This window comes from Aspergillus flavus, chromosome 2 (assembly GCF_009017415.1).
Source record: "Aspergillus flavus chromosome 2, complete sequence".
Classification (NCBI taxonomy): Eukaryota; Fungi; Ascomycota; class Eurotiomycetes; order Eurotiales; family Aspergillaceae; genus Aspergillus; species Aspergillus flavus.
The window spans coordinates 5,389,323-5,415,160 of NC_092409.1; the positions used below are offsets into that span (position 1 = coordinate 5,389,323).

The window sequence follows — 25,838 nt, forward strand, 5'->3', positions numbered from 1 at the left end:
CGCAAAGACGGCATCCAGTGAATTATGATAGCCTTCCATAATCACTGAATTTTTAAGATTACAACCAGGATTCATCTGCGCGACATGAACCCCTCTCTTGTTGGGATTCATCATTGTATGCATTAGTGGCCTTCCACAACGCCGCCTCTTTTTCAATTAAGATATATATTTTTTCTCTGATCTTATGCTTGCTGATTCTGGAACGACGGGAATCATTTCTAGATTTCGTCTATAATGCGGGGTTCTAGAATTTTCTCACCCGGACTAGTAAAGAAGAGAAGGAGGGTAACAAGAAAAAAAAGAAAGGAAAAAAAAGAAAAAGGATTTACTAAATCTAACCCTTGCCCAGAGCAACGGCACTGGTTCTGCAGGAAGAATGGTAGACCGAAATGACGATTTGACCGGAATTTCTTATCCTGAGCAACATGTCAATCTTAGCCGCCTGGATCGGCGGCGAATTACACCGTGGCATATGGAGCAGAGTTGTCTTGGGTCTTCGAGTACTGGATCACTGGTGGAAAGCCATGCCAGCACATCAACGTTTCAATCCACGCTTCCCAATCTTCGATCTCCAGAAAGAAACGATTCGAAAAGAACAAAGCTAGGACATTTTAGATCCGCAATGGCTCATAGAATTCACCTGTTACCTGCGCCAGAACTCCAATCTGGTGGAGAATGCCTCAATTGACCCGGTTAATAGACCGTTGGATTTTTTTTTCTTTTTCTTTTTTTTTTTTAGTTTTTTTCCCTTTCTTAGACCCTCTTTTTTGTTTTTGCCTCTCTGTTGACCCTAAGTTATTGACTACTGCTTTATGGGCCCCGCCTGTTTATTTGAACTGATTATACCTGGCTAGAATGATAATATTTGCCTGCCTTTCTTTCCCTTCTTTCCTATTTCCTTTCTTGCTTTCTACCATTGTGTGGGATGTTACCGTCTTCCCTCATATGCTAGTTCGATTTGTTTGCAGTTTCTCGTGTCTTTCTCTAGATTGATCAGATCTATACTAAGCCTCTCTCCACTGATCCGCTTTTCGTGACGGGATCTTGGCTATTCCAAAACAGCAAATCCCTTGAAGTGTCATATGAGGAACGTGGCCATTGGGCATCAACAAGCGCCGTTTGCATAGGCTTGTTTCCATACTTTGGGTGTGCCAGGATCTTGTGCAGTGTCAACAGATCCAGGGCAGCAAATACTGATTCGATACGTCTCTGTACCATACCTTCTATTGGACGCCCGCCAGTCTTCACGATGTACTATGTTTTATACCTTGCGAGTATGTAGCCTCTTTGTTGCAATGTGCCCAACTCTACACCTCCTATTTCAGAAATCCCTTTCCCGGGGTTGGTTTGATCGCGGCAATCGCGGTTTTTGAACCTTCTCCCCTTAATTCTCCTTTTTTTTTTTTTCTTTGTCTCCCTAGAAAATCTTCAGGGGGGGATGACTATCCCATGCATCGACCATAGATTTACTTGGTTGCATGCTACGTGGTTTGTCAACATCTCGGCAAATTGCCATGATGGCTTCCGAATGTCGCGGTCCCGACTGAAGTCAAGTTCGAAGTCCAATAACCATGCGTACAGGTCTCTGCCGACGCCGTCGCTGGCCGGAGCCCCAGTTCGAGGCCTATGAAGGTCCTACCGGGTATACCTGCATTGTTCGCGTCAACAATCGGGAATACCAGACGGACACTGTTTACCAAAACGAAACCCTGGCTCGAGAGAATGCAGCAATGCGAGCATACCTCATCTGTCGGAATTTCTCCGTCAACGATGGCATGTATCCAGCTGGACATGACCACGGAGGAATCGTCCAGGGAATGCCTGTGGCGATAGGTACTGGACGAAAGGCCCGCTATGATGATACCGATACATCGACCAGTGGAGGAAGCAGAAGCGGAGGGAGCAGTCCCGAAAGCTACGAGGGAGGACGATTCGTTCAGGACAGACCCGCTGTGCCCTCGAGGGCCCTCGCATTCAGCAGCCGTGGAATGTAGTCTCCCCTGCCCTCCTCACAATATTGTGGTCAAGCGGTACTCGGCGTGCAAAGCAAGAAAAAAAGATTTACGTGGAGGACTCTAACGACTTTATGACTTATGACATGACTTGAATATCCAGATAGATCGAAGTGCTTGTTCTCAATTGAAGCGTGTGTGATCTTAGTCGAAAAAATCAGCCCCCTTGACAGATATACCCTAGTGTGCTACCAGGCTTACAAACTCCCTGAGTATGGATATAAGATTGAGTGTGCATTACTGCATTGAGCTGTCCAGCGTTCTTTGACTTGTGCAAGTGGTGGAATGGTTCTTTTCACCTGTTAGTTCTATATGAGAATGAATCCAGTCATCCAACTCCTTTACCATGTGTGATGTGTGTACTTGTGCGCCCGATTTCAGGTACAACAACCACTATTATACAGTGTCTGTACGACAAAGACTAGATCTAGACCTGGGGTTTAAACCTCCCTTTCTAAATCACCTACATAAAAGTCACTTTGCAACCATGCTATGCATCGCGCAAGCCGAGTAATGTAAAAGTCGAAGCCTGTTGTCCTACAGTGTATTCGTTGGTTTGCCTTGGTAGTTCTATATACAATGTTGCTTTCAAGGCCAAAGGCCAGCATTAACACTTCTAACTTACATTTATGAAAATCAAACATACAACTTACTGTCACCCCATCAATCGTAGTAGTATACCCTTAAATTAACACCCTCCAAATGTCTGGAAACTGTATGCCAATTCATACGACTCTACCTCACCTGGATACTGAAGAGAAATCAAAGGTCCCAAATCAACTCAACACCAAGTATTTTCTCACCTTATGGCATACACATGTACTTAATATATGGCCCATCAGGTAAGAACCACCAGTACAAGACCTTGTAGCCATCCAAAAGAACTCCCACTCTGTAAAACAATCGCACACAAATATAGAACCGCTATATATTCCTCCAAACATAAACACTACCAACCACCCAACAACTCACAACAACCACTCCCAAAAGCAAAGCACCCAAAAACAAATTATCGAATAACAATTCAAACCAAAAAATACTCCTAGATCCCCAGATCTCACCACCATGCAGCGAAAACAAGTCCACAATCACCCCCTCACCGCAACCCCAGACACACATACATAAGTTCCCACAAACGTGGCCTCACCAAACTCCAAGTAACGACAACACCACCATCGTCACCATGCCTACACAATACCGACAACCCCATTATCCCTGAAACACACACATACATCGCATCCTACCCATAAATAGAAATCGAATCATGGATCCATGATATATCCCACTAACCCCAAAACGGTAAAGCCCCTCCCCCTTGCAATTGCTTAACCTGCTGACTCACCATGACGTATACAGTCCCGTTTTCCTGCCGAAGGAGAAGAAGGCTATGATGCCATGATGGCATGGAGTTTTAAATTAATGGTTTAATTGTGGGGATGAGGCGGTGCTGATGTGCTATGATATAAACAATCCCTGATTTTTTTTGGTGGGATTTTTCTCTTATCTTTGATTTTGGATGCTGGTTCTTCGGGTTAGATGCTTCTATCATATTGTACAATTCTAATCGCTAGTGTTTAAGGGGGCTTTTGTGTCTGTATGGTCTTTTGGTCTCGATTTTTAGGTTCTTGAGGACACGGCCGTCTGTCGAATATGAGGGCGGCTGTGCGTCGGGTGTCTGCCTTTGGGGCGTTGGCGAAACGACCCATCGGCGTGCACGGATCGAGGTGGTATACTATTTCGCCGGTGGCAGGTCAGTCGCGCGTTGCTTGTGGTGTTTTGGCTGGGAGACAGGGTCAGGGGACTTTAGGGTTCGGGCTCCCTGTGTCGATGCAGGTGCGGCGATTCGCGCATTTTGATGCCATCCAGGAGGACAAGAGGGAGACGAGGGAGGAGCTGGAGAGGCTTGAGATCAAAGAGAAAGACCGGCAGCGGAGTGCTGAGAGCGAAGATGGGGAGCAGGGCTCGCAGTCGAAGCTTGCAAATGCAATGTCGAAGGGTGAGGGCGCTTCCTCTCGATGCAATTACTTCGGGGCACTGATTAGTTCGGTTTGCAGGGAAATTGTTGACGACGCCGTCGAGACTCTTCAAGGTTCTTATTCCGTTACCTACTGCTAGTCATAATAGTAAACATGATGGTATGTTATCCCTTTGAGGGCGAGGAAACAGGAAAGTTAACTGTTGAAGACATTGAGCCGATAGCTATCCTGATACATCCTCAACAGCCGTTATCCTACCTCGAACGTCTCATTCAGGATGAGATTCCCCCAATTTCAATCGATGGTGCTAAGCCAAGGGCGCCTGCTGTCTCTTTTATTGCTCTTCAGATGGACGACAACCCGGTCAAGCCTAAGAAATCGATGTATGAGACGACCGACACTGAGGTACACCGATTAGGGGGAATCGGGGCAGGACATGAAGCTAAGCAACGGAGACGTCGACCGGACGAGGAGGATGACACATACAGCTATCTCCGGCGTGGTGAACCCGGCAAGAGCAACAGGGAGGAACGATTCGTACGCTGGTCCCAGTCCACCGAGATCGGCGACTTTGTCCGTGATGCCTCCCGGGCTCGAGAATTCATCGTCAGTATCGAAGGGGGTCCGGCTGGTGTGCGCCAGATCCAGGTTACTGTTCCTTCGTTCGATCAGCGAACACATTTCTTAAGAATGCGGCTGCGGAAGATCTCCGGAAGGATTCAGAGCATCGCGGAGATCAAGCACGAATGCGATGCCTTGGCACACCGTGGAGCGCAGCGTGTGGCCGTGGGAGGCCTCGGTATTCTCGGCATGTGGTGGTACCTTGTGTACAAACTGACGTTCGAGACGGACCTGGGCTGGGACACGATGGAACCGGTGACGTATCTGGTCAGTTTGTCAACTCTGATGGGGGGCTACTTATGGTTCCTCTACCACAACCGGGAAATATCCTATAAGTCAGCGCTCGACTTTACGATTAACGCGCGGCAGAAGAAGCTGTATGAGAGGAAGGGGGTGGACCTCCATGAGTGGGAGTCACTGATCGATGAAGGGAATTTATTGCGAAGAGAGATCAAAACTATTGCAGCAGAATACGACGTTGTGTGGGATGAAAAGAAAGACGAGCGAGATGAACGCGTGACGGAAGCTTTAAGAAAGGAGCGAAACCAAAAGAACGGCTCGAGTCGGACGAAAGAAAACGAGGACGATGATTAAGGGTTGTGTTACATGCATGCCAGAACTTTCCTACCCTCCGTACTCCTTGTCTACCCATTTCGCACCGGATCATAATACTTCTTCGGCGGCGCATCTTCTTCCTGTTTCTTCGTCTTCGAGCTTTGGCCTGCAAATCGTTAATATATCAAGCACAATATCCAGACACCAATCTCACACACCTTGATCGTCCCCCTTTCGCCGATTGCGATTATTCCGAACATCCCTCGACCGGAACACACTGTACAGCAACCACCCCGACACCCAATTCGGACCGTACTCACCGGCCGTAGCGCCGCGAGTGAAGAAAGGACGAGTCAAGGGTCCAGCATTCTGCGCGATCTCAATGATCCCCCACCGTTGGCGCTCGGGACGGATATGATGCCAGAAGAAGGGGGGCCGGGTAGACGGGTCGTTCGCTACGCTATCGAGGAGATGCGAGGTATCTTCGTTAAGACGATTGTAAACGATGATCGCTTCATCCTGTTCCTGTCAGTCATCCATTGTACCATACAGCATTCAATAGATGTAGATGTAAATATGACATTCCATAGACAGAACATACCCTCATAGCCCTGTAAATCTGCTCATGCTGGGGATCCTGCGAATCCAAGGCCAGAGCCTGCATAAACTCCTCCTTCGAGGCACGAGGTCCGACAGGAGCCATGACACTTTCACTCATCCCAGTAATAGCTAACAACCAAACAATGGAAGAGTAAACCAAGAACCCCAATCACCATTCACAGTATAATCAAACCCAACCGAGCATAAACAAATCAATTGAAGAACTCACAACCCAAACCAACAACCAAGAACAAGAACAAGAACAAGTCAAGACACCCAACATTCCCAAAAGACCCACGCCCTTCTTAAACCCTCGGAAACCCCCCAAGAACACAAAGTACGTACATATGTACGTATGTACCTCCGTACATCCCATACATTCCACCCTAGTCAGCACCTACTCCCTACACTACCTACCTACCTACATACACTAGGCTAGGTACTGGACCTTTACCCAGACTGGGCTTAGAAAAAGCAAAAAAAAATCAGACATGTCGAAATCCTAGCTCGAGGTCGCACAACAACCCTGCCCTCGACTTGATAGTCGACATTGTATGGTATGGATTTGTATGATGTGTGTATTTTGTATTTTGTATTTGGATGTGGATGTGTGTGTGTCTGGCCCTGTGAGCAAGTATGTACATTACCTAGCATTTACTTACTAGGACTTGGGTCCTCGGGACGGAACGGGTGTTTGGACAGGGGTGTTCGGTTGGGTTTGTATGAATATCCTGTTGGTTGGTTTTGACTGTATTTCCTGGGGTTATGTATGGGTTTGGGTAAGTTATTTCTGTTGTAGATACTTGTCCTTGTCGTAAATTTTGTGACATGAGTACTTGAGTACTTGTGTAGGGAATCGAATCCCGAGAGTATTCAAGCGAATTGAACGTACATCCATCCTTCAAGTTGCCCGGACAGACTAGACTAGACTAGACTAGCTACACATGTACGTACCCGGTTTATTCTGTACATACATACATAACCTACCATGTATGAAATAAGTACGTTCAACAATTGTCAAGATACCGACAGTACTAGTTATGACATGCATGGGGAGTGGTTAACCACATATATATGTACATAAGTAACCTCTGGTTTGTGTCATGGGTATTTGTGTCTAGTTTAGTCTAGTCTAGGTTAGAACTGAATAGTCCGATCTACTCCGTACTATAGACCAGAATATCTAACATAGGATTGAATAGGATAGGATAGGTAAGTAGTGACAGTGAACAAGTATGTACAAGCCTCGACCCTCGACGAAGCTCACAGGTAGTCTATTGTCCGGGTCACAAGAGAAGAGGCTAGGTTGGGTTAGTTAGCTAATTATTGAATTACCCCTGGTATGATAATCCTTGTCTGGGGTGAAACGCAAATGACATCAAACGGAGCGTACCTGGTCTAGTCGACTACTTTTGAGTCAAGGAGGGTCAAACGGGGCTGTTTGATGGTCTGTAGTCGTGCATATGTGGGGTATGTCTTTTCTTTTCTTTTTTCTTTCAATGACAGTACATACAATGTTCTCTCTCTGTCTCTCTCTTGTTGATGTGAAGTTGTATAGTATATCCTATCCATATCCATAAGTATACATACATACATTCCACCACCAAAGGAAAGAAAAGGAAAGAGAATCAGGAACCCAAGAATCTCCCGCAGCCGTGTAACCAGCCCAATAAATTCCAAGTTATCCCGCACAGACACACTCGACAAGTACCCATAAAAACAACGAGGTACGAAAAGTTACTTCTGTATACCCACCCACCTTAAGACCAAAAAATCCATACCTACCATCCAAGTCACACAGACAAACAAACAAAGTAGCATCCACACATGGGCCTGCACAATTCTCGTTCGGAGTCTCGGTGTTCCCATCTGGAGTCAAGTTCTTCAGGGCACTCGCCGTGTTTGATGTGACATTCCGGGGTTCTGTTTATACAGAGATTTGGAATATGGATGGGTGGTACGGTGCTTCGATGATGGGATGTTACACTGGCTTTGAGAATGGAGGGTTTTACTCGAAGGGGGATGGGTGTAGATGAAAAGGAACGGGTACTGGACCGGATTGTTGGTTTTAGGACCTTTTTAGGCGGTTGGGTGTCGAAGGTGATTGTCTCAGTTTACAAACAGAGTAAAAGGTCAAACAAAACAAAAAGTAAAAAGGAGCGAGAGAGAAGAAAGAAAGGTGATTCATCCAGTTCACAATAATGTATCCGAAGTAAGTCCCGGTCCCGCGCGATGGTTACTTCGCATCCCTGCGTTGGATATCATTCTTCACTTACCATGTTGCACGCATCGTATAGTGGCTATAATGGGTAGACAAGTTGTGTGATAGTACGCAATTCAACAAGTATTGAGAAGGAAGACACCGGGGTTGCAGGATGAACCCGACACCTTATATAGAATATATTCAGTCCATGACGATTACTTCGGAAACTAGATGCGACTACAGACTCAGGAAGACACTCCGCGATAGTTTCCCCGGAAATTGCAACAGACCGAACGTCTCGCCGGACATTGATACCTGGTTTGTAGATGGAAGCACAAGACAAACGGAGTAGATCAAGACATGAAAGTCTTATCGACTCTTCCTCAATAGGGTAAATGCGTTGTCCTGACAAGACAATTGCGTTTGCGCGGTTGGTTCGATGGCGACGTGGGGTTGATGATGCTGTCAGAGAAGTCAGACTTCATTCAGGAGGGAATGACCGTCGGATCATAAATGACAAAGAGATCTGGTGTCACTAGCGATGTCCACCAGAAAGAAAAACTGCCGACTCGTCGTACCTCTTTCCATACAACATGTCGGGCATGACATCTGCAGCCGGCCTTGTCCTGGGCATCGGTCACACCCCTAATACACGCCCACTTACACAGAATAGAGAAAAAAGAATAAGAAAGAAAGAATCTACCATCCACATGTGGTGTCAAGGGAATTTGTCTCCACGGGACTCGACGCTCTGGCCCTGTCCCCGTGTGTTCGATAAAAAAAAATGGTTGGACAAAAGGGCAACAGAAATCTCCCCTATTTTATGAACAAGCCTCTAGACTAGAGCTGGAAATAACGACAAGAAAACCTCGGAAAAGGCCGGGCAAGGAAAAATAAGAAAACATATCATCTACCTCATGTGTCGTCAAAGTATCCTTGATTCATACGGGATTAAGGAGAGCAAGCATTGGACGAAAACAACCCGAGGGTATGATCAGACGCGCTTCTGGAATTAAAAAAAAGAAAAAATTCCGTTGTTTTCTCTTTCCGTTATGGTATCGAATGCAGTTTTGATGTGAAAAAGGTGTGTCGTCACATCACGTGGTATATACCAGTCAATCATCATCCTCACACTTTCAACTTCTTTTCAGCTTTGCTTCGGAGGACTACTTGTCGACGTTCTTCTCGCTGTCGTTTTCGACGCCGAAAAATTTGCGGAGGGATTTCTCTACTACTTTGTAATCCGCCTGGCACGTCGCCAGGCTCTCGTCAATCTTCTTCAGAGAGTCCTCTTCCGTTATGGGGTTGGTACCCGTCTTATCCTTCCCGGCACCGTAGTTCTGGATCTCCTCACATGCATCCTTGACCTTAGTCAGTCCCAGAGTAGCTGACGAGCCTTTCAAGAAATGTCCCAGTGAAGACAGCTCTTTGAGGTCTTTCTTCTCTCTGCAAGTGCAGTTTGATCAGTCCTGGATTCCATCGGCTGCGAATTTGGGGTACATACAGAGCTTTTTCCATCTTCTTAAAGGTGCCCTCAGCTTGTTCAAAGAAGCCAACGACAATTCCCATGCTGAAGTCCCTATCATCGGGGTCGTCGTCCATCTCCAGGATCTGGTCAAATGTGGCCTTGTCGATGTGTTCTTTCATGTCGTCAAGCGTAGCAGGACCCTCGGTCTTGGGCTACTCGAGGTCAGCACTATTATCCAACGGTCCCAAAGCGGACGGTACGGCACGTACAGGTGTCTGCACAGTCTGAGTCTTGGTGGTAGTAGTGGGCGCCATGTTGGATATAATAAGGTTAAGTTCTGTTGTTCCACACGCTTCGTCTGAGCTTGCAACCCGAACAGCTAGTTTCTGGCGAATCTGTCTAACACCGGTGCTGATGGCGTCAAGTTACCCGGTTAATAAGTCCGGTTCCAGAATTTAACAAGCACACGAGTACTGAAATTACACAGAGCGATCTGTTTGTCCAAATCGGTGTCAGTTGACAATCCACGAAACCAATGCTAGTGTTATGGCAACTGGACTCCATGACTGATAGTGCCCTACGCAATAGGGACATTACGTGGGAGGGAAGCACGGGGAGGAGGAACGTCACAGGGACCACTGATTTACAGAGGTAACAAGGGGGAGGGGGGTTGAACAACACTTGAGATGATTCACCTCTGGGTATGAACTGGTTGTGTGTTTAGGCAAGGGCAAATCTCCAGAGGGCGGGGAAGGATAGGGGAGTTGATGTGGAGGGGGGATGAGGTACTAAGACGAAAAGGATAGGATGAAGGATCTAGGTTTGTACCAACGTACTTTGCAAGCAAGTAAAGCAGGTTGGAAGGGGTTCAGACAAAAGGGATAGAAAGATTCAAATGGTAAAAATGAACAACAATGTGGGAGAAAGCCGAGTCAATATCAAGCAGCCACAGCGCGGAAGTGGATGGAGGAAGGGTCCACATGGAACAGGAGTAGAGGAACAGTTGTCTGGATCAGGAGGGACAAGGAGGGGTAGTCATCAGCAGAACTAAAACAAAAAAAAAAAAGGGGATCTTCCTACCTCGAACACACTGCAATGGAACGGCGTTGGGTATAATGCAAGCAAGAATCAACCAGAAAAATAAAAGAAAATAGGGCGAAACAAGGCTGACACCGGAAAATATACGGGTATTAATTATCAAACTGTGTTGCGAAGATATGTGGCTGAAATTTAGCCCAGCAAGTTGGTAGACAAGAACAAACTGGAGGATGGAGGAAAGAAGAGGATCAAAAAATTATAACAAAGACGTTGAGAATATGACGGAAGCTCGGTGTGTGTGTGTTTGTGTGAAGGAGTTTCCCCTTCTGTTCCTGCGAAGGAATTTTTGATTTATTTGATTTTATTTTTCTTCTTTTCCTTTTCTGCTTTTGGTTGCGCTGGGAATAAAAGGGAAGAAAAATAAAAATAAAAAAAGGAACCAAAAAAAAAGTGGAGGGGAAGAAAAAGGCAAGGAGGGGAACCAAAAGTGGGTGTGGGTTAAGAAAAGGTCACGGTTCGTAAGACCGATAGAGATCGATAATTGACCTCTGTCATTAAATGGGAACAGCAAAATAGTGGTTCCCTCCAATGTCAACACTTTCAATGGTGGATTGGGAAGATAATATTTAGGAAATTACCCGACAAAGCAAAAGCAACTCAAGGTTCAGGATAAGAAGAACGTACGGAGTAAGGATTCAATAGATCGGCTAACCTTATGGGACGAACCGAGAGGGGGTTTGAAATTGACAAGAAACCCTCAATGATATGATCACAATGACAGATACCAGTCTGAACAAGAGGCGGTCAACTTCATTGGACACCGGTCAAGTAGATTGCAGTAGTCGGGATGTTGAGCAATTATAGCCGCCGAGATGCAGCGATGGGGGCCTTGGGTTTGGAAAGCGCGCAGAGCGGCGGTTGGTGGGGAATGAGCATCGATAGAAATTAATGGTGATCAATCACAGAGGAGAAAGAAGTGCGGGACTCCAGAACGAAAATGAGAGGAAGAAAAGAGAAAACAGTGAAAGGTGGTTATTATTAGTTAAATTGGCTTGAACTTGACTCAACGGCAAGATTTGATGGTGGGATATAAATTCGGCTGGCACTGGCGTCATTCTTTCTTTTCCGGTCGACTTTAGTATTTGGGAATTCGCCATCACGGCCATTCTTCTACAATCCCAAAGAAACGAGGAATGTTCTTCTGTGGTGGAAGTTATCTACTGACCAGCCCTATGTCCTATCTCTCTTTTTCTTCTCATTTTCTCTTCTTCTGGGTTAATATCCATTAGCAGGTCAACCGTCAAACATCCCACTCGGTCCAAATGGACTGATTGGTTTTAGTGTGTGGGGAATCTGAGAAAAGTCAGACATGCAAGCCCAGCTTTTTTCCAGCCTCAATTTATCCAATCTTTTCCCTCGGTGATGTTTGTGATCTGTAAAATCCTATCAGACGGATCACGGTCATGCCCAATACCACATGAGTGATCAGATCACCGAGTGGTGGGAGGAGGTTATTTGAGTGTGTGTGTGTGTGTCTTTCGGGGAATGCGGTCGAATCCATCTTCCCTATTGGGAAGGACGCCAGCATCTCCACTCTTTCACCAAATGCACGCTGAAATCATAGGACCACAACTGACGTAGTGGTGGGAAATCCTATCAACTAACCGTAAAATGTCGATCCCATGGTCAGCGACTGCTCGTCTGACTAATAAACCCCTTTTACATCATTTCCAGCCCCAAAGAACCATAGATGCTACAAGATTGGTGGTGCACGTGGGAAGTTACTTCTTTCTGGATGATGTCTATCGTTGGGCTCCATGTCCGAGAATGAGCGTGACGAAGAATGCAAGTAGAAGGAAAAAAGGGAAAAAAAAAGAAGAAGAAGAAGAGAAAAAAGAAAAAAAAGAAAAAAAGAACATAATTCATTCCGTCATCGCAAAATACTGCCAATCCTCGGAATCTTATTCAGATCACGATCATCGCTTAGACAAAATAGCGCAGACCAGCCACCAGAAAAGTAGCATCAAACATTTTCTTTTGTTTTTTTACCAAACCTGGTTGACGTCTAACTCCTTCTGCATAAGAGGTTCTGGGCCCTCAGGGACCATCCAATTTTAGCTTGGACAGGAAAGGAATGTACCGTGCTCCTGGTAGGTTTATTCGGGGGTTAAAAAAAGGAATGAGGTAACCCTTCAGTCGCAATGTGTCATACTGCGGGGTGTCATGAGCTAAGACAATAAAGGAGAATCCGATAAGAATGGATTTATGGCATGACGCAGAAGGGTAATGATCCTTTTCTGCTGTGACTAGAATATCAGTCACAATCCCCTCCTCTCCTTGGATTCTGGTTTGGTGGAAGAAATCTTTTTCCTAACCACTTGGGTTTCCGCTCGAGTTCTTATACAAAATCCCAAGTCCGTGGGGACTATGAGCGCATATCCATGAACCCGAGGAGGTCTATTGGGTCTAGTTCCCCAGCCTACCTATCAGAGCCATGCACTTAAAAAATGACATCAGCGTGGGGCCACAATGCCGCCAATCCGTGGCCGCCGCTGACGTTGGCGGGGCACTGCCAAGATGTCTAAAGCTTGGGCCGCCTTCCAGACACTTCGGTGCGGTACAGGGGGTTACCGAGTCCCGTACTCCGTCCTCCGTATAGTACTAGTACGATATCATCTATGCTTAATATCTTGTACTAAGTCATCATGTAAGCCAATTCGGGTTGTTTGTCAATCTCCGGAGCCTTTCGGCCTACTATCCTCCTCTTATAGGTGAAAATATGAGCAAGTGCAGCAGTTCTGGACGACAGGAAAGACCACGATAACCCAACCATCCGATGGTTTTCGTTCGGCCGATTCTCGCTGAACTTTCCTGACTATCACCACCCGATGAGGAAATCTGTCTGGTACTGGTACGCTTCTCGAACGAAAGGGTGGGTCATCAACGGCCAGGGGTAATGGCATTCAACCGTGTGCATCGCTGGCCTAAAATTTAGGCCTTTAACAGTTTCCAAGGGTTGATACAAGACTATCGGATAAGTTTGTTTTCTGTTCCACTCAAGTGTACCGTGTTGCGTGTGATCAATACGGAGTATGCAGCGGCACATCCTATGACATCAGCTTGCATGCTTCTTACTGTACCTACCCTCTGAATCGTTTGTCCACACCTCCGTGAACGTCGCAAAGACCGGTGCTTTGGTGCAGCATTGTACTATCGACGTGAGATGTTCTAGACGGGACTGTGCTGACTACTAGTACATTGTTATTGCTCCTCCCTTTTCTTTTTCTTCATTGTTCTTCTCGAACAGCTGATATACGAGAATAAGCTGATTTCAGCGAGCGTGATCAACACACGTGACGCGAGAGTATCTGATTTGGCAGCCTTACAAGATACGGAGATACCCACTACAACTATTTCTCTCTTACTATCCTACCATTAGTCCAACGTCATGAGAAGATAAACATCCGCCATCCGCAAGCTTAGACGGCGTTTAAGCAGCCACATGCGCATCAGATACGGAGAGGAAACTTCTAGGTTTCTCGATAAGATAAGCGATTCGTTGCGATGGATGGCTTTACCTCCACCCGAAATGTACACTACTTGAACATGCGATAAAATGATACACCAATTTTGAATACGTCCCTGCTCTATGCTGTTTCACTGGAACTGATTTCCAGCTTTGTCCTTCCATCTAAGCATACACATGATTGACATTAGCAAAATCCCAACAGTTTTCAATATGTTGATAACTGTTTGGAGCCTCGGCATCTCAACGTGTATTACATAAGCCATATCCCCATCTCATTTTCTTCCCCCTTGTCCAGCTGTCGACCAGTTCGGTATCAATTGCTTCACCGTATCGCTCTGGGGGCATTCTCAGCCGTTACTGCTACTAACTCAAACCCATAACTCAATCGTGTCATATAGCACACGGGACAATCCACCGTCAGCAGCAGGAAGCCCAGATAAAGCACTCAACAGCTGCCATCCAAATACGACTCCAGAAAAAAAGAGCAACAGCAGCACAGCAAAGATCGAAGATGTCTTCCAAACCCGCTTCTCCTCGGGGCCCCAAAGGCCTCACAAAGCTGTATCTCCTAGGCTACAACGCTGCCAGCTTAACCCTCTGGGCAACCTGCACCCTCCGCGGCTTCTACCTCCTCACAACCAACACCCCAGAGAACATTCCCGCCATCTTCAACGACATCTTCTGGCCTCTCCTGGCAACAACCCAAACTCTGGCCGTCCTGGAGATCTTCCATAGCTTGCTCGGCATCGTGCGCGCCCCCGTCACCACGACCGCGATGCAGGTCGCGAGCCGACTGCTTCTCATCTGGGGTGTGATGTTCCTGTTCCACGAACAAGGTGACGGCACAGGTATCGTGGGAGCTCCCACGGAGACGGTTAAGGTGGGCGATTATGCATTCCTGGGTTGCTTGAGCGCCTGGGGCGTGACCGAGTGTATTCGGTATGGGTTCTTTGCCTTGCAGGTTATGGGCGCGGGTGTGCCCGGGTGGTTGACTTGGTTGAGGTATGTTTTGCCCTTGCTTATTGGTCTTGTTTGGAGGAGCATTTGCTGACGGGTGAGGTTTAGATACAACACTTTCTATGTGCTTTATCCTCTTGGTATCACCAGTGAGTGCGTCATGGTCGTCAAGGCCCTGGAGCCGGCTGCCGAGTTTAACCCTTTGTACCGGTGGTTCTTGATTGTCGTTCTGGGTATCTATGTGCCTGGTAGGTTTACGCTTTGCTTCCGAGATTTATGCCCTGTGCTGATTATCTGTTAGGTTCTTACATCTTGTACACGCATATGATTGCCCAGAGGAAGAAGGTGCTCAAGAAGAGGGCGGAGTAGAGTCATCCATGGATGACTGCTGCTATGAAGTCGGTGTTGGTATGACAAAAGAGATGGCTTGGTGTAGATGGTTCGATTATGCTACAAAAGACGCATCGGTAATGATATACTGCTGGCTATGTACTCGTCATTTCATAACGCGTAACAAGTAGAACCTTAACTACTAGTAGTTGCACTATAACTCCATCATGATATCTCGTACAGCTTTCGCCGCAAATCGTTTCCGTTCGCTCTCTGGCAACTCATCACTCATATCTAACCCGCATAAGCACCTTGGAAAAACAGGGGAGAAAAAAGGACATACCTTTAATAGCTTTCATCCTCAGCATCAACGCCTCCATCGACTCAACCTTGATTTCATCATCGCCGTCAATCCCACCTAAATCGTCACCTCCATTCTCTATCGCAAACCGCAGCCCAACCATCTCCCGTTCCAGCTCGTTCACCTCCAAATCAAACCCATCCTCAAGCAAATGCCCCTCAAGCTCATCCTCGACATCGTCCACACCACCCGACTCCTCAGAAGGCGTCGAAGCCCAGTCATGCGTCTCCAGAATCTCCCTCACCCTTCGCATACCCTGATACTCTGTTTCATGTCAGCATACATTCAAATACACCTTCACACAACATCCAACACCTAAACCAGAACCAACCAACCAAACAAAGATAGAAAAGAAAAAGGAAGGAAGTATACCCCCAAAGCGATCCCTCTCCTCACTCAGCCCAACCTCCCTAGGATCCCAATTAACAACCTCGAACCCCACCAACCCAAGATCAAACAATTTATCCTCCCACCAGGGGACAGAAAACACCTCTTCCTCCCCCAAGTCATTGACCTCATCCGGATCCCCAGAAATAGTACTAACACCAACACCCGACTCCCTCCCCCTACCCACCAAAACAACCAACCCAAGAACATCACCCAATCCCCCTCTCTCCTCATCCATAACGCCCTTAACAAAGCCCACAGCTTCCAGGAACGTCTTCAGACCCTTCCACTCCGGTCTTTCTTCCATGTCTTGTTCTGTAGATGGAGCTGTAGAGGTAGAGGTAGATGTAGACGGAGACAAGAGATCCAAATTCCGCAAACAAATAACCACACCCCCAATAGCATCTCTAACGACCTTGGCTTCTGGGCCTGAGAATTCTTTCTGCCATGTTTTTGGTGTGAGGAGGTTTCCTTCTCCTTGTCCTTCTTTATCTTCGGGGTTTAACCCCGATCGTTCATGTTGTGTATCTATATCCACATTCGCATTCACATCCCCAGGGGAATTGTCCAAAGGAATCTCATCAACCCAAATCGGCACCTCAGCTTTATAATACCTATTCTCGAGTTTAAGCGGGGGATGTGTCGTGTAGCCTGCGAATGTAGTCGTCGTTGTTGTCGTTGTCGTATCGCCCTTAGAATCTGTATCTGGCTTTTGGTCGATTGTCGAGGTCGGGGGATCGACAACAGGTGTCCCGGTTAAGGAGTGGAGGAATGGGGGGATTGTGGTGTGGGAGTGTTGCGAGGGGGTTAGGATGAGGAGGCGGCGGGGGTTGGGAATTATGGTTGGATCTTGTTTTCGTGGGTGTGGGCTTGGTTCGGGCATTGTTTTTGTTGGTTTATCTTTCTTTGGGGGTTGTTTGTTTGTGTATGAGAGCTTGGTTGTGGTGGAGGTGGTTGTGTGTAGGTCTGGTGGTGAGTTGGAGATGAGCGGGGAGGTGGATGGATTTTGCGGAGCTGGGGGGGAGGGGGGGGGGGGGGGGGTGGTGTTATTTAGTCTTAACTTGGAGAGGAATGGAATGGTCTGGTGTTTACCGTACTCTATGTTGGTATTGTTTATGGAATGCTTTATGTGAAGATAGTCATTGATTGACTATTCTATTGCCTTTTACCAGGTATAGAATTACAGTCCCAAGCTTAAATTTAGCTCGATATCAGTTCGATTGTCTCCCACATCACATATCAATGAATTTATCTTATCACCATTCCCTCAATCTACAAAAACCCACCAGCAACAACCCACGACTCAAAAACAGCATCAGCGTCAAAAACGAGAAACGTCCCACAACATGCGCGGGTATAAGAATCCCATGTAGAACCAGGAATGGATTTTTCAGGAAAAGCCCCAATGTAAAGTGTTAAAACGGCAACGTGAAAGAAACAAAGAAGCACAAATCAAACGCCATTAATATGAGATATGAATATTTTTCCGTTTTTCTAACCCCTCCGTTGGCCCCGGGCACGCTGCACGGTGGCCTTACCACGAGCGAGACCGACACCGCGGCCGCGCTGGCCTCGTGAGCGGAACATGGGGGCGTTCCTGTTTGATTTTTTGTTAGAGTTTGAATTTTGCAATCGATAGACGAGAGACGGAAAGAATAGGAGAGATGGGAAAGGGAGAGAATAAAAAAGAGAAGTGGAGATGGAAATGGGTAAGACATACCGCAACATATCCGGAACAATGAAGAACCTCACATGGCTTCCGCGAATATAAACCTGATCCAAATGCGACACGCGACCATCCCGAGCAGTGACCGTGATATCCTTCAGTTGAACGTTCATGTTATCCTCGGCTGTTCCTCGTCAGTTTGTTTCTATTTTGTCCTGATACGATAGTTGAGCGACGAACCCTCGAGAAGTTTTCCTCGATACACGACTCCGGAGGTGATTTCCAGGGTGACAACGTGGCCCTGTACCGCAGCGCGTTAGCTCCAGTTACCAAGATTTGATACAAGCAAGACGATGGCGCGTCAATGAAGCTCAAAAGACATACCTGGGCTTCGTTAAGAAGCTTGATCGGGATACCGATCGTGGAGGTCAATTTGCCCATTGCGAGGAGGATTGGAGGGGTTATCGCGAGAGAGACGATAAAGACAGATGCAGATAAGTTCGAATCCTTCGATCTCGACAGGAATTCGGTGAGAGCAATAATCCTCCGGCTGGCGCAAAGGGTGGAAGAAACAGTGTCGGTAGGATAGAAATGGACGTTCCGTCGGCGGAGAGTTTTGCGGCTCTGCTCCGCCCAGCCAATAAATAAGCTACGGAGCTTTCCTTTAGTTCTTCCTATATTTAATCTGATCCCACCACTTCACTAAAAAGACAACACCAAGTAAATAGAAAAAAGAGAAAGAAAAATAACAAAAATGCCAAACCCACCAAACACCAATCTCCGCGCCTTCAATCTAGCCGTACAAACGCTCCTCAAAAGCCCCTCCCAGTTCCTCCCCCATCTCACAATCCCAACCATAACGCATCTCCCTGAACAAGTTGGTCCCTCGATCGCCGCAAACCTCAACCTTCAATCGGCAGATGCATCCAAAACCAAGTCACCCACTATCCGTGCCCTCGTTCTTGACAAGGACAACACCCTCTGCCACCCCAAAACCACGACCTTCCCTCCGCAGATCCTCGATAAGCTGCATGCCCTCCGCACCTCACACACCTCTCCCTTCAACCGCGAGCAACATCCAGATTCAATCTTAATTGTGTCTAATCGTGCGGGTTCACACCCGCGCTATGATGCGGAGGTGCGCGAGCTTGAAGAGCGCCTGTCCGGACTACGAATTTCCGTGTTTCGGTTGCCGGAGGGGAGTGAAAAGAAGCCGTTTTGTGGAGAAGAGGTGCTGGAGTGGTTCCGGGAGAGGGGCGTGGTGAAGGGCGCAGATGAGATTGCCGTCGTAGGGGACCGGTTGGGTACGGATGTGTTGATGGCGGCGCGGATGGGCTCGTGGAGTGTTTGGTGTCGTGATGGAGTTACCGAGGGCGTGGATCCCAAGGACGTCCGGCCTGGGATGAATCTTCTTGAGAAAATGGAAGTTTGGGTGGAGAGGTATCTGAGGGAGTCGAAAGGATTGAAGGCTCCTCCACCCCATGGTTGGGACCGTCAATAGCTTTCGGCGCAATCGTCCACCGGTTCCTTGACACTTGTAAATACCCATGTATGATAGATAGAGCTTTTCTACGCAAAGAACTACAACTAATACGCACGTCATGTGAGAGTTGCAAAAGTCTGTCTTATGATGCTGATTCACATTGGTAGAGATCTCGAAAGTATGCACGCGAAGAATTTCACAGCTTCGCAGAAACTAAACAAATATCGCTTGGACAACCAACATGGCTGTATTGATGTCAACAATCTGACAGCAAGACCGAACCAAAGACGCAAGCATGGACAGGCAAATGACCATAACAAAGGGAATATGCAAACAACCCTAATCCCGCCAACCCAAAAGCACCAATCAAATGAGAATTCAAACAATCTCGCCAATTGTGCGACTTTCTGGCATAACCACGTTAAAAGGCCCTGACCAGGTATATAAAGTCAAATGAAAAAAGAAAAAGGTCCAGGGTAAGTTGAAGAAGTTCAAAAAGAAGTTGCAAGAAAGAAAAGAAGTAAAAATTGCCCAGTAATCACTGGGACAAGTGTTTGATAAAGTGGCAAGGACCAGCCCCTAGAGAAGGGTATTAATACAACAAAAAAGAAGAAAGAAGAAAAAAAGCGCAAGAGAAGAGCATAACGCTGAGTGCATATCAGAAAAGAAGAAAAAGAAGATATATCCTCGTCAATGTATGTTGGTGAGACTGAAAAGCATCAGTCCCACCAATCCCTCCAAAGAGGGACGTGAAAATAACTGGTCAAGGTTGGGTATCTCCAGTGGATACAACATCATCCAATCGTTTGGAAAGGGATTCGAAGAGCTTGCGCAAGGTAACCAAGCCCAGCAAAGAAAATAACTGCCATCCTGCCAAGTGAACTTGGAAACGGCATAGGAAAGAAGCGAAGACCAGGAGCCGTTCAAACTGAGCGGCGTGGCACAGGTAAGACTCAAGATCCAGTGGCGAATGCATTCGGATCGGCGTTTTCCATAGACGTCATTTGGTAGTCGCCCTGAACACCTGGAGAGGTGTGACCGGACAAGGTCTGCATGGGCAGATCAAAAGTGTTTCCTTCGAAGCCCATGGAGGTTGGAACGGTAAAGTTCATGTTCTGCTTGGGATACATCACATTCATCTGCATGCCCTCTTCCGCAAAGCTCGGCTGGTGCTCATTGCTCATGCTGTACATCTCCTGCGACGCGTGCATGTTCGAAAGCGGAGGCGAATGATCCGCAATCATAGGATCGGCGTGGCTAACGGTCGAATATGGGGAGGCCGACTGTGGCCCCATGTTGGAAGAGTCAACTTGAGGGGATACGAAAGGCAGGTTAAAGGAGGTTCCCATGGTCGTTGCAACAGGGGTCGAATCGCCATGGCCTCCATTGGAGAAGAGCCCGGGACTAGCGAAGTCCGACGGCGAGGCTGTCGCCGTCGTCGCAGACATGGGGTGAGTACGGGGATCGAAGCCGTACGCAGCCGAGGTATCAATCCGCAGGTTCGCAGCCAAGGGGTGTGCCGACTGAGGGACTGGCGCGAAAATGTTGGAATCCGCATGGTTGAAATGCACTGGAGTCTGTGGCAGATTGTAGGTAGCAAGAGGCGTTTGCAAAGCAGAGAAGTCGACGGCCACTGGAACAGAGCGACTCCGTTGACGTCTGTGTCCACGGGGAACCTGAAGGTTCAGATGAGTCTGAGTTTCCGGGATCATGTTCATGAATGCCGGTGCGAATTGGTTTGGCTGCGAAGCAGGGCGTTGGATAAACGGAGGAGACATGGGCGCATTTACAGCGAAGTTGTTGTATGCCAAGCGATTCTGGAACGACTCCAACGACACCAACTTGGCGAGTTGCACACTCAGAACTTTTGGATGACCTCCAAGGTGGTGCACCAAGATCTGGCTAGCTTGCTGGTCTTCTGTGAAGTCGCCGCACTGGTAAAATCCACCGGAGTTGGAGGAGTCCATGTAAAAGAGCGGCGGTCGGTTCAATTCCACCACTAGACCACCGGGCCTCGGGGGAGCGCCATTTGGCTGTGGTCCTTGGTCGCCTGACTCCAAGGTGATATTCTTAATGTATGCGAAAGGGTATTCGATCTTGTATCCTGCAGAATCATTGTTGATGTAGTAAGTCATGCAGGCTTTTTCGGGGGAGTAGAAGACGACCAAGTCCATCGCGTTCTGCCCAATGCGCCGCCAGCTACCGATGGTCAATGACCGACATGTGAAGTGATGGATCACAACTTTTCCAGAGGGAGTGGACTCGCTCGGGTAAGCGCCACTGGTTCCATAGCCTCCTGTGCGGCCGAACGGATCTCTTGCGCCGGGCTTGCTGGGGTCGAATTGCATAGCCAGATACTGGCGCATAGACTCTGGGATTGAATCGCAGCCCTCACCAGTTTCAATGCTCTTCTTCGCGAGCATCTTGATCTTTGCGCGCCTAAATTATTCGTTAGCCACATGACCATCTGTAGCAAACAAGAATCGCGCGACGTACCTGTTCTGGAACCAAATCTGAACAGACCGCTCAGTCATGTTAATTTCCTGGGCGATTCTTTCGCGCGTAGCAGCCGTAGGGGTGGGGTTCTTGTTGAATTCCAACTCTAGAGTAACCAGCTGATCTTGAGTCGCCCGCTGACGCTTGTTATTCTTCTGTTGTTGGGTCAGAGTACTCTTGCGCTGAGGCCGACGGGCCGCGGAAGAAGGCGCCGTGGTGGCATTGGATATGGATGGAGACGGCGTGGAATCGGCAGATGAAGAGGTGGTCGGTGCTGTGGTGGGGGTAGTCGACATAGTCGACTGGTCAGGGGAGTCTGTCGAAGACATTGTTTGCAGGGATTGACCGAAGATAAGGTAGAAGTGGGTTCAGAAAAGAGAATCGACCAATTGAGAGATGGGAGTATGAACGAAAAAGAGAGGACGACGATCCGGCCGACAGTCGAGGGGGATGTCCAAGTCTCTCAAGCTGCGTCAAGCGCGAGAGAGGTATATGTTTCAAACGAATGGATGTGCTAGGGCTGGAAACGGTTATGATTCCAGGCCTCAAGCACGAATGAATATGAGCGCGTCGCAGAAGCGTCAACGTAATCGAATTGGGGCTAAAGATAAAAAGCTGACCTAGGCAGCTTATACGGTAGAAAGTATATAGGGGCTTCGCAAGCGTGGCGGTTAATCGAATCGCATGAATCGAGGATCGATATCGCGATGACAAATCGAGGGCTATTTCACCGTCCAGAGGGAAGCAAGCGAAGGGCTCGTGAGAGTGAAGTCGAACGTTAAAAGAGTGGAACGATCGACTGTAGCGAGCGAATGGGGGGATGAAAGTAAAGAATGTAAGAAGTGAAGAAATGCAAAAGAGTGAAAAGGAAAGGAAAATGAACGATAGAAAGATGGTCGATGGGGAAAGAAAAGAGAGGAGAGAAGAGAAGAGGAGAAGAGGAAGAGAGAGAGGAAGAGGAAGAGAGACAAACGGGTGGAGGACGGCTGTTGGTTGGCTCGAAGATGGTCAGGAGATGGGGGATACTCGAACTAGCCTAGTGTGGATGGGTGAGCGCTAGCTGTTTTGGCATCGGCGGTTCCTGACTCTCTTCTGACTGACTAGTCGACCGTGGGGCCTCGTTTCCTTTTCTTTTTTTTTTTCTTTTCTCTTGTTTTTACGCCCTTTTCCCTTTTTCGTTGGATCTTCTGCGTTGGTGGTAATCCTGGTTAGATGGGTTCAAAATTTCACGATCACTCCGTATAACATTATGGATTTTAAATTACTTCAAAAATGTAGACATCTATATATCACTCAAAACAAACACCCGTTGCAGAAGGGGAGGGGGGAGGCAGAAAAAATAAAAATAAAAAAAAAAAAGGAAAGAAAACAACAAACCCAGCAGCACCACCACCCTGTTTTTCGGCCCCTGCATCGGATTCTGCTGCCCAATGCTGCTGCTGATATCCAACCCTCCAATGATGGGCTGGGACGCATCTGTACAGAGATACTGGACTCCTCTCTGTAAGGTCTCTGTCAGAAATCATTCTGGTGCAGTAGCCGACCTGCCTCACGGATTTGTGCAAGATCGGATTGTTTACCTTTCGACTAGAGCTTTTTGGTGTCCAAAGATAGTAACTGCATATGGACTCAGCTCCCTCGTCTACGGTCTACACGCCGAACCAGTATCTACTATCTACTATCTAGTGCATGAGTAGTCTCTGGACAAGTCTCCGTCGGATATCCCAAAAGGTCACAGTGAATTCGACCGTTACGTATAAAACGGTCCCACGTTCAAGAGACCCCAGACCACCACCACCATAACCCTATCCTAGTCCCTGGACCCGGTTTCAATGCAAAGCAACGTCGAAACGTAGAACCGAGAAAGAGAAAGAGAAAGAGAACCAAACAAAAAAAGAATGGAACACGTTAATAATAATTTCTTGATTGATTCGGGAAGGTAAACGACCTGGACCGGTCCATCCTTGAAGCGATCCGCGAAAGCAAGAAAGGGTTTCAGGAAACCAAGATAGTGGAGCAACCACACCAAAAAACACCAACACCATTCCAATCTACACTTTTGCCGAGTGAACGGTAGTTATGACGATACTACTGTTACAGATTTACAAGATTTTGCCCTACGAGTCAAAGCCAAGACGACCCTGCCACTGTAGAGCCGAACCATTTCCAGCCTCAAGTCGATTTGCCCGTTCGTGAGGCGGAGGTAGAAAAAAAAAAAAAAAAAGAAGTGGTGGGAAAAGTACTCCGTCGTTCAATTCGGTTGTGATCCTTTTTCCCCCTTCTCAAAAGGAGTTCCACAGAAGTCCGGTCGGTAAGCAGACTTGGGACCGGGTGCCAATGACCGACCTACCCGTTTCGGTAAGGGTTATCGTGGAACTCTTTCTATTAATATGTGATTTTCTTAGGATTTTCCTATTCCTTTTCTCTTTTCTCTTTTCTCTTGTGTTCGCCTCCCCCCGAGGGTTGAACCACGGGTTCCGCCCGTGCCGGTTGAACAGCGCATTCCATGATTCGATCCAGGTACCCGCCCTCCCCTCGCATTTCAACCACGACTGATTGGGTGGGTTGACATGACAGCGCCAGGGGTGGAGACTTCACACTCGTGTACCTGACTAGAAGCCTCCAATGAATTCCAGCAATGCTCACTGTTTTATCCACCCGTCGCAAGGTACAACCGAGGACCTGTAGTCACAGTAGTAGGAGTTACCTACAGCAAGTAGTACCAACGCAAGCCATCTCATATCAGCAAGTGTAACCACCTTAGGCTACATATATTATGTTAGGTTAGGTACCTGACTTATACCTACATATATACACATTACACCTACCTACACATCCACATCCACATATACATACATACATATGCAAGGAATCCCATCAATTACCACCAAACCACCCTCACCACAGCCCAAGCTCCATTCCAGCCTCAGACACATCCAAGGTCCAGTACTCTGTACTCCGTACAGAGGAGGAACAGGAACAAGAACAAGAACAGGAAGCGAAGCAGTCCCCCTCCAAGCTAACCAGTTTAAAAAACCTACACCCCCACAAAGACGATGATCCGTGCACTTTTCCCACGCGCCGATTGGTCCAAGATCACTCAGCCACAGGAATGCGTTCCTGACTAAGACCGGTCTGGTCCCATCGACCCAGTCCCAGCCTAACTCGAATAGGGGGTTCTTTCCTTTAACGGGGGAAGCGAAGGTAAAGAAGGTCATGGCTGGGACGGACTTGACCTCCAGTTCTTACCTATCAGTGAAGAGGGGGAAAGAACTACGAGGACTAGTTAAACTTAACCTCTGACTAGTTACGCTGGACAAATCCTCTAGGATATTTAGTAGGCACGACTGTTCAGCTCGATCAATCATCACCGAATCCCTCCCTCCATAGTACTCACCTCAAGTAACACATCCACGAACAAAGAAACAGACGAAGAAAAAAAGAAAAAAGAAAAAAGAAAAGAAAAAGACAAAAGAAAATCACCCCATCCTTGCTGCCTCGTACCAGGCAATCATCCTAGCCATCATTTAAACAACCTGACTATTGTTTCATCTCTGCAGGGTCGATCTGTAGGTACCCGTGGGGGACTGTACGTGGGTGGTGGTTATGCAACAGCTCCACAAATCACAAGTCAGAGAGTCAGAGAAATGTTAACCTGGAAAGCCGTATCGGCTTAGTCCGAATCAAGAGGTGAGCGCGCACGCCTTCTGCACGCGACGAGGGAGCTCTTTCGAAACTACTAATTAATATCCGGAATCCCTTGCCTGGCGCCGTTGCCGACTACCGAAGGCAAAAAGAGTTATTCGACACGATCCTTCCGAGCCAGATCGTGACCCATTTGGTTTCAATAGTGGCTGGACTCTTTCTGCGCCGTTGCTGTTGCATTGACCATGTCCGTTTCCTTCGTTTTTCTTTTTGGGTTTTACTCCGTATTTAGTCTCTCTTTTTCCTTTTCTGGCTCGGGATTCGGATGTTGGCGACTCGTACCAAGTGCATGTTGTTTCCTCCTATCTATTGACTACTACTAGTAGTAAGTACTCCGTAGTAATTGCTATTGCTAGGATAACTTCGGCGGTGATGTCTCCCCAGCTCTATCTGTCACGCTACTCGGTGGACTATTGCGCGCTACGCTCATACGAAGGATTGTCAGATGGAG

At 47.5% G+C, this 25,838-nt stretch overlaps 9 protein-coding genes across 9 annotated transcripts; 4 read left to right on the forward strand and 5 right to left on the reverse strand.

The window, feature by feature from the left end:
• Nucleotides 1-1,161: 1,161 nt before the first annotated feature.
• F9C07_2007 (uncharacterized protein) lies at nucleotides 1,162-2,134 on the forward strand. Its single transcript, XM_071508548.1, has 2 exons — nucleotides 1,162-1,274; nucleotides 1,582-2,134. The coding sequence occupies exons 1-2, from the start codon at nucleotides 1,250-1,252 to the stop codon at nucleotides 1,992-1,994; spliced, it is 438 nt and encodes a 145-aa protein (XP_071364036.1). The 5' UTR covers nucleotides 1,162-1,249; the 3' UTR covers nucleotides 1,995-2,134.
• A 1,528-nt stretch (nucleotides 2,135-3,662) lies between these two features.
• F9C07_2006 (uncharacterized protein) lies at nucleotides 3,663-5,203 on the forward strand (the record flags this gene model as incomplete). Its single annotated transcript, XM_041290291.1, has 3 exons — nucleotides 3,663-4,008; nucleotides 4,067-4,147; nucleotides 4,197-5,203. 3 exons carry the CDS (start codon nucleotides 3,663-3,665, stop codon nucleotides 5,201-5,203), a joined length of 1,434 nt encoding a protein of 477 aa, XP_041143553.1.
• Nucleotides 5,204-5,253: 50 nt separating this feature from the next.
• Nucleotides 5,254-5,867, reverse strand: F9C07_2005 (uncharacterized protein; the record flags this gene model as incomplete). The annotated part of the gene is made up of 3 exons (XM_041290298.1): nucleotides 5,254-5,330; nucleotides 5,383-5,683; nucleotides 5,766-5,867. The coding sequence occupies 3 exons, from the start codon at nucleotides 5,865-5,867 to the stop codon at nucleotides 5,254-5,256; spliced, it is 480 nt and encodes a 159-aa protein (XP_041143554.1).
• A 3,266-nt stretch (nucleotides 5,868-9,133) lies between these two features.
• Nucleotides 9,134-9,749, reverse strand: F9C07_2004 (putative phosphotransmitter protein Ypd1; the record flags this gene model as incomplete). The annotated part of the gene is made up of 3 exons (XM_041290299.1): nucleotides 9,134-9,413; nucleotides 9,472-9,647; nucleotides 9,705-9,749. 3 exons carry the CDS (start codon nucleotides 9,747-9,749, stop codon nucleotides 9,134-9,136), a joined length of 501 nt encoding a protein of 166 aa, XP_041143555.1.
• Nucleotides 9,750-14,513: 4,764 nt separating this feature from the next.
• Nucleotides 14,514-15,328, forward strand: F9C07_2003 (tyrosine phosphatase-like protein; the record flags this gene model as incomplete). The annotated part of the gene is made up of 3 exons (XM_041290292.1): nucleotides 14,514-15,004; nucleotides 15,068-15,207; nucleotides 15,261-15,328. The coding sequence occupies 3 exons, from the start codon at nucleotides 14,514-14,516 to the stop codon at nucleotides 15,326-15,328; spliced, it is 699 nt and encodes a 232-aa protein (XP_041143556.1).
• Nucleotides 15,329-15,503: 175 nt separating this feature from the next.
• Nucleotides 15,504-16,920, reverse strand: F9C07_2002 (alpha and gamma adaptin binding protein p34-domain-containing protein; the record flags this gene model as incomplete). The annotated part of the gene is made up of 3 exons (XM_041290300.1): nucleotides 15,504-15,583; nucleotides 15,633-15,914; nucleotides 16,023-16,920. The coding sequence occupies 3 exons, from the start codon at nucleotides 16,918-16,920 to the stop codon at nucleotides 15,504-15,506; spliced, it is 1,260 nt and encodes a 419-aa protein (XP_041143557.1).
• Nucleotides 16,921-17,174: 254 nt separating this feature from the next.
• F9C07_2132425 (putative small nuclear ribonucleoprotein SmD3) lies at nucleotides 17,175-18,335 on the reverse strand. Its single transcript, XM_041290301.2, has 4 exons — nucleotides 18,088-18,335; nucleotides 17,944-18,004; nucleotides 17,758-17,887; nucleotides 17,175-17,634 (listed from the first exon to the last, which is right to left on the reverse strand). The coding sequence occupies exons 1-4, from the start codon at nucleotides 18,142-18,144 to the stop codon at nucleotides 17,532-17,534; spliced, it is 351 nt and encodes a 116-aa protein (XP_041143558.1). The 5' UTR covers nucleotides 18,145-18,335; the 3' UTR covers nucleotides 17,175-17,531.
• Nucleotides 18,336-19,302, forward strand: F9C07_2132427 (putative hydrolase). Its single transcript, XM_041284985.2, has one exon. It carries the CDS (start codon nucleotides 18,458-18,460, stop codon nucleotides 19,202-19,204), a length of 747 nt encoding a protein of 248 aa, XP_041143559.1. The 5' UTR covers nucleotides 18,336-18,457; the 3' UTR covers nucleotides 19,205-19,302.
• F9C07_2278219 (uncharacterized protein) lies at nucleotides 19,303-22,637 on the reverse strand. The gene is made up of 2 exons (XM_041290302.2): nucleotides 21,683-22,637; nucleotides 19,303-21,625 (listed from the first exon to the last, which is right to left on the reverse strand). The coding sequence occupies exons 1-2, from the start codon at nucleotides 22,009-22,011 to the stop codon at nucleotides 20,140-20,142; spliced, it is 1,815 nt and encodes a 604-aa protein (XP_041143560.1). The 5' UTR covers nucleotides 22,012-22,637; the 3' UTR covers nucleotides 19,303-20,139.
• Between the last annotated feature and the right edge of the window lie 3,201 nt (nucleotides 22,638-25,838).

What these genes read in the sequence shown, in the direction of transcription:
- F9C07_2278219 (XM_041290302.2), bottom strand. Translation starts at nt 22,011, where the DNA reads ATGTCTTCGACAGACTCCCCTGACCAGTCGACTATGTCGACTACCCCC. An exon ending in CAGATTTGGTTCCAGAACAG is followed by an intron (nt 21,626 to 21,682) that starts GTACGTCGCGCG and finishes CGAATAATTTAG; the next exon opens with GCGCGCAAAGATCAAGATGC.
- F9C07_2132425 (XM_041290301.2), bottom strand. Translation starts at nt 18,144, where the DNA reads ATGGGCAAATTGACCTCCACGATCGGTATCCCGATCAAGCTTCTTAAC. An exon ending in TCGAGGAAAACTTCTCGAGG is followed by an intron (nt 17,888 to 17,943) that starts GTTCGTCGCTCA and finishes GACGAGGAACAG; the next exon opens with CCGAGGATAACATGAACGTT. An exon ending in ATTGTTCCGGATATGTTGCG is followed by an intron (nt 17,635 to 17,757) that starts GTATGTCTTACC and finishes AAAATCAAACAG; the next exon opens with GAACGCCCCCATGTTCCGCT.
- F9C07_2007 (XM_071508548.1), top strand. Translation starts at nt 1,250, where the DNA reads ATGTACTATGTTTTATACCTTGCGA. An exon ending in CTATGTTTTATACCTTGCGA is followed by an intron (nt 1,275 to 1,581) that starts GTATGTAGCCTC and finishes CCATGCGTACAG; the next exon opens with GTCTCTGCCGACGCCGTCGC.
- F9C07_2132427 (XM_041284985.2), top strand. Translation starts at nt 18,458, where the DNA reads ATGCCAAACCCACCAAACACCAATCTCCGCGCCTTCAATCTAGCCGTA.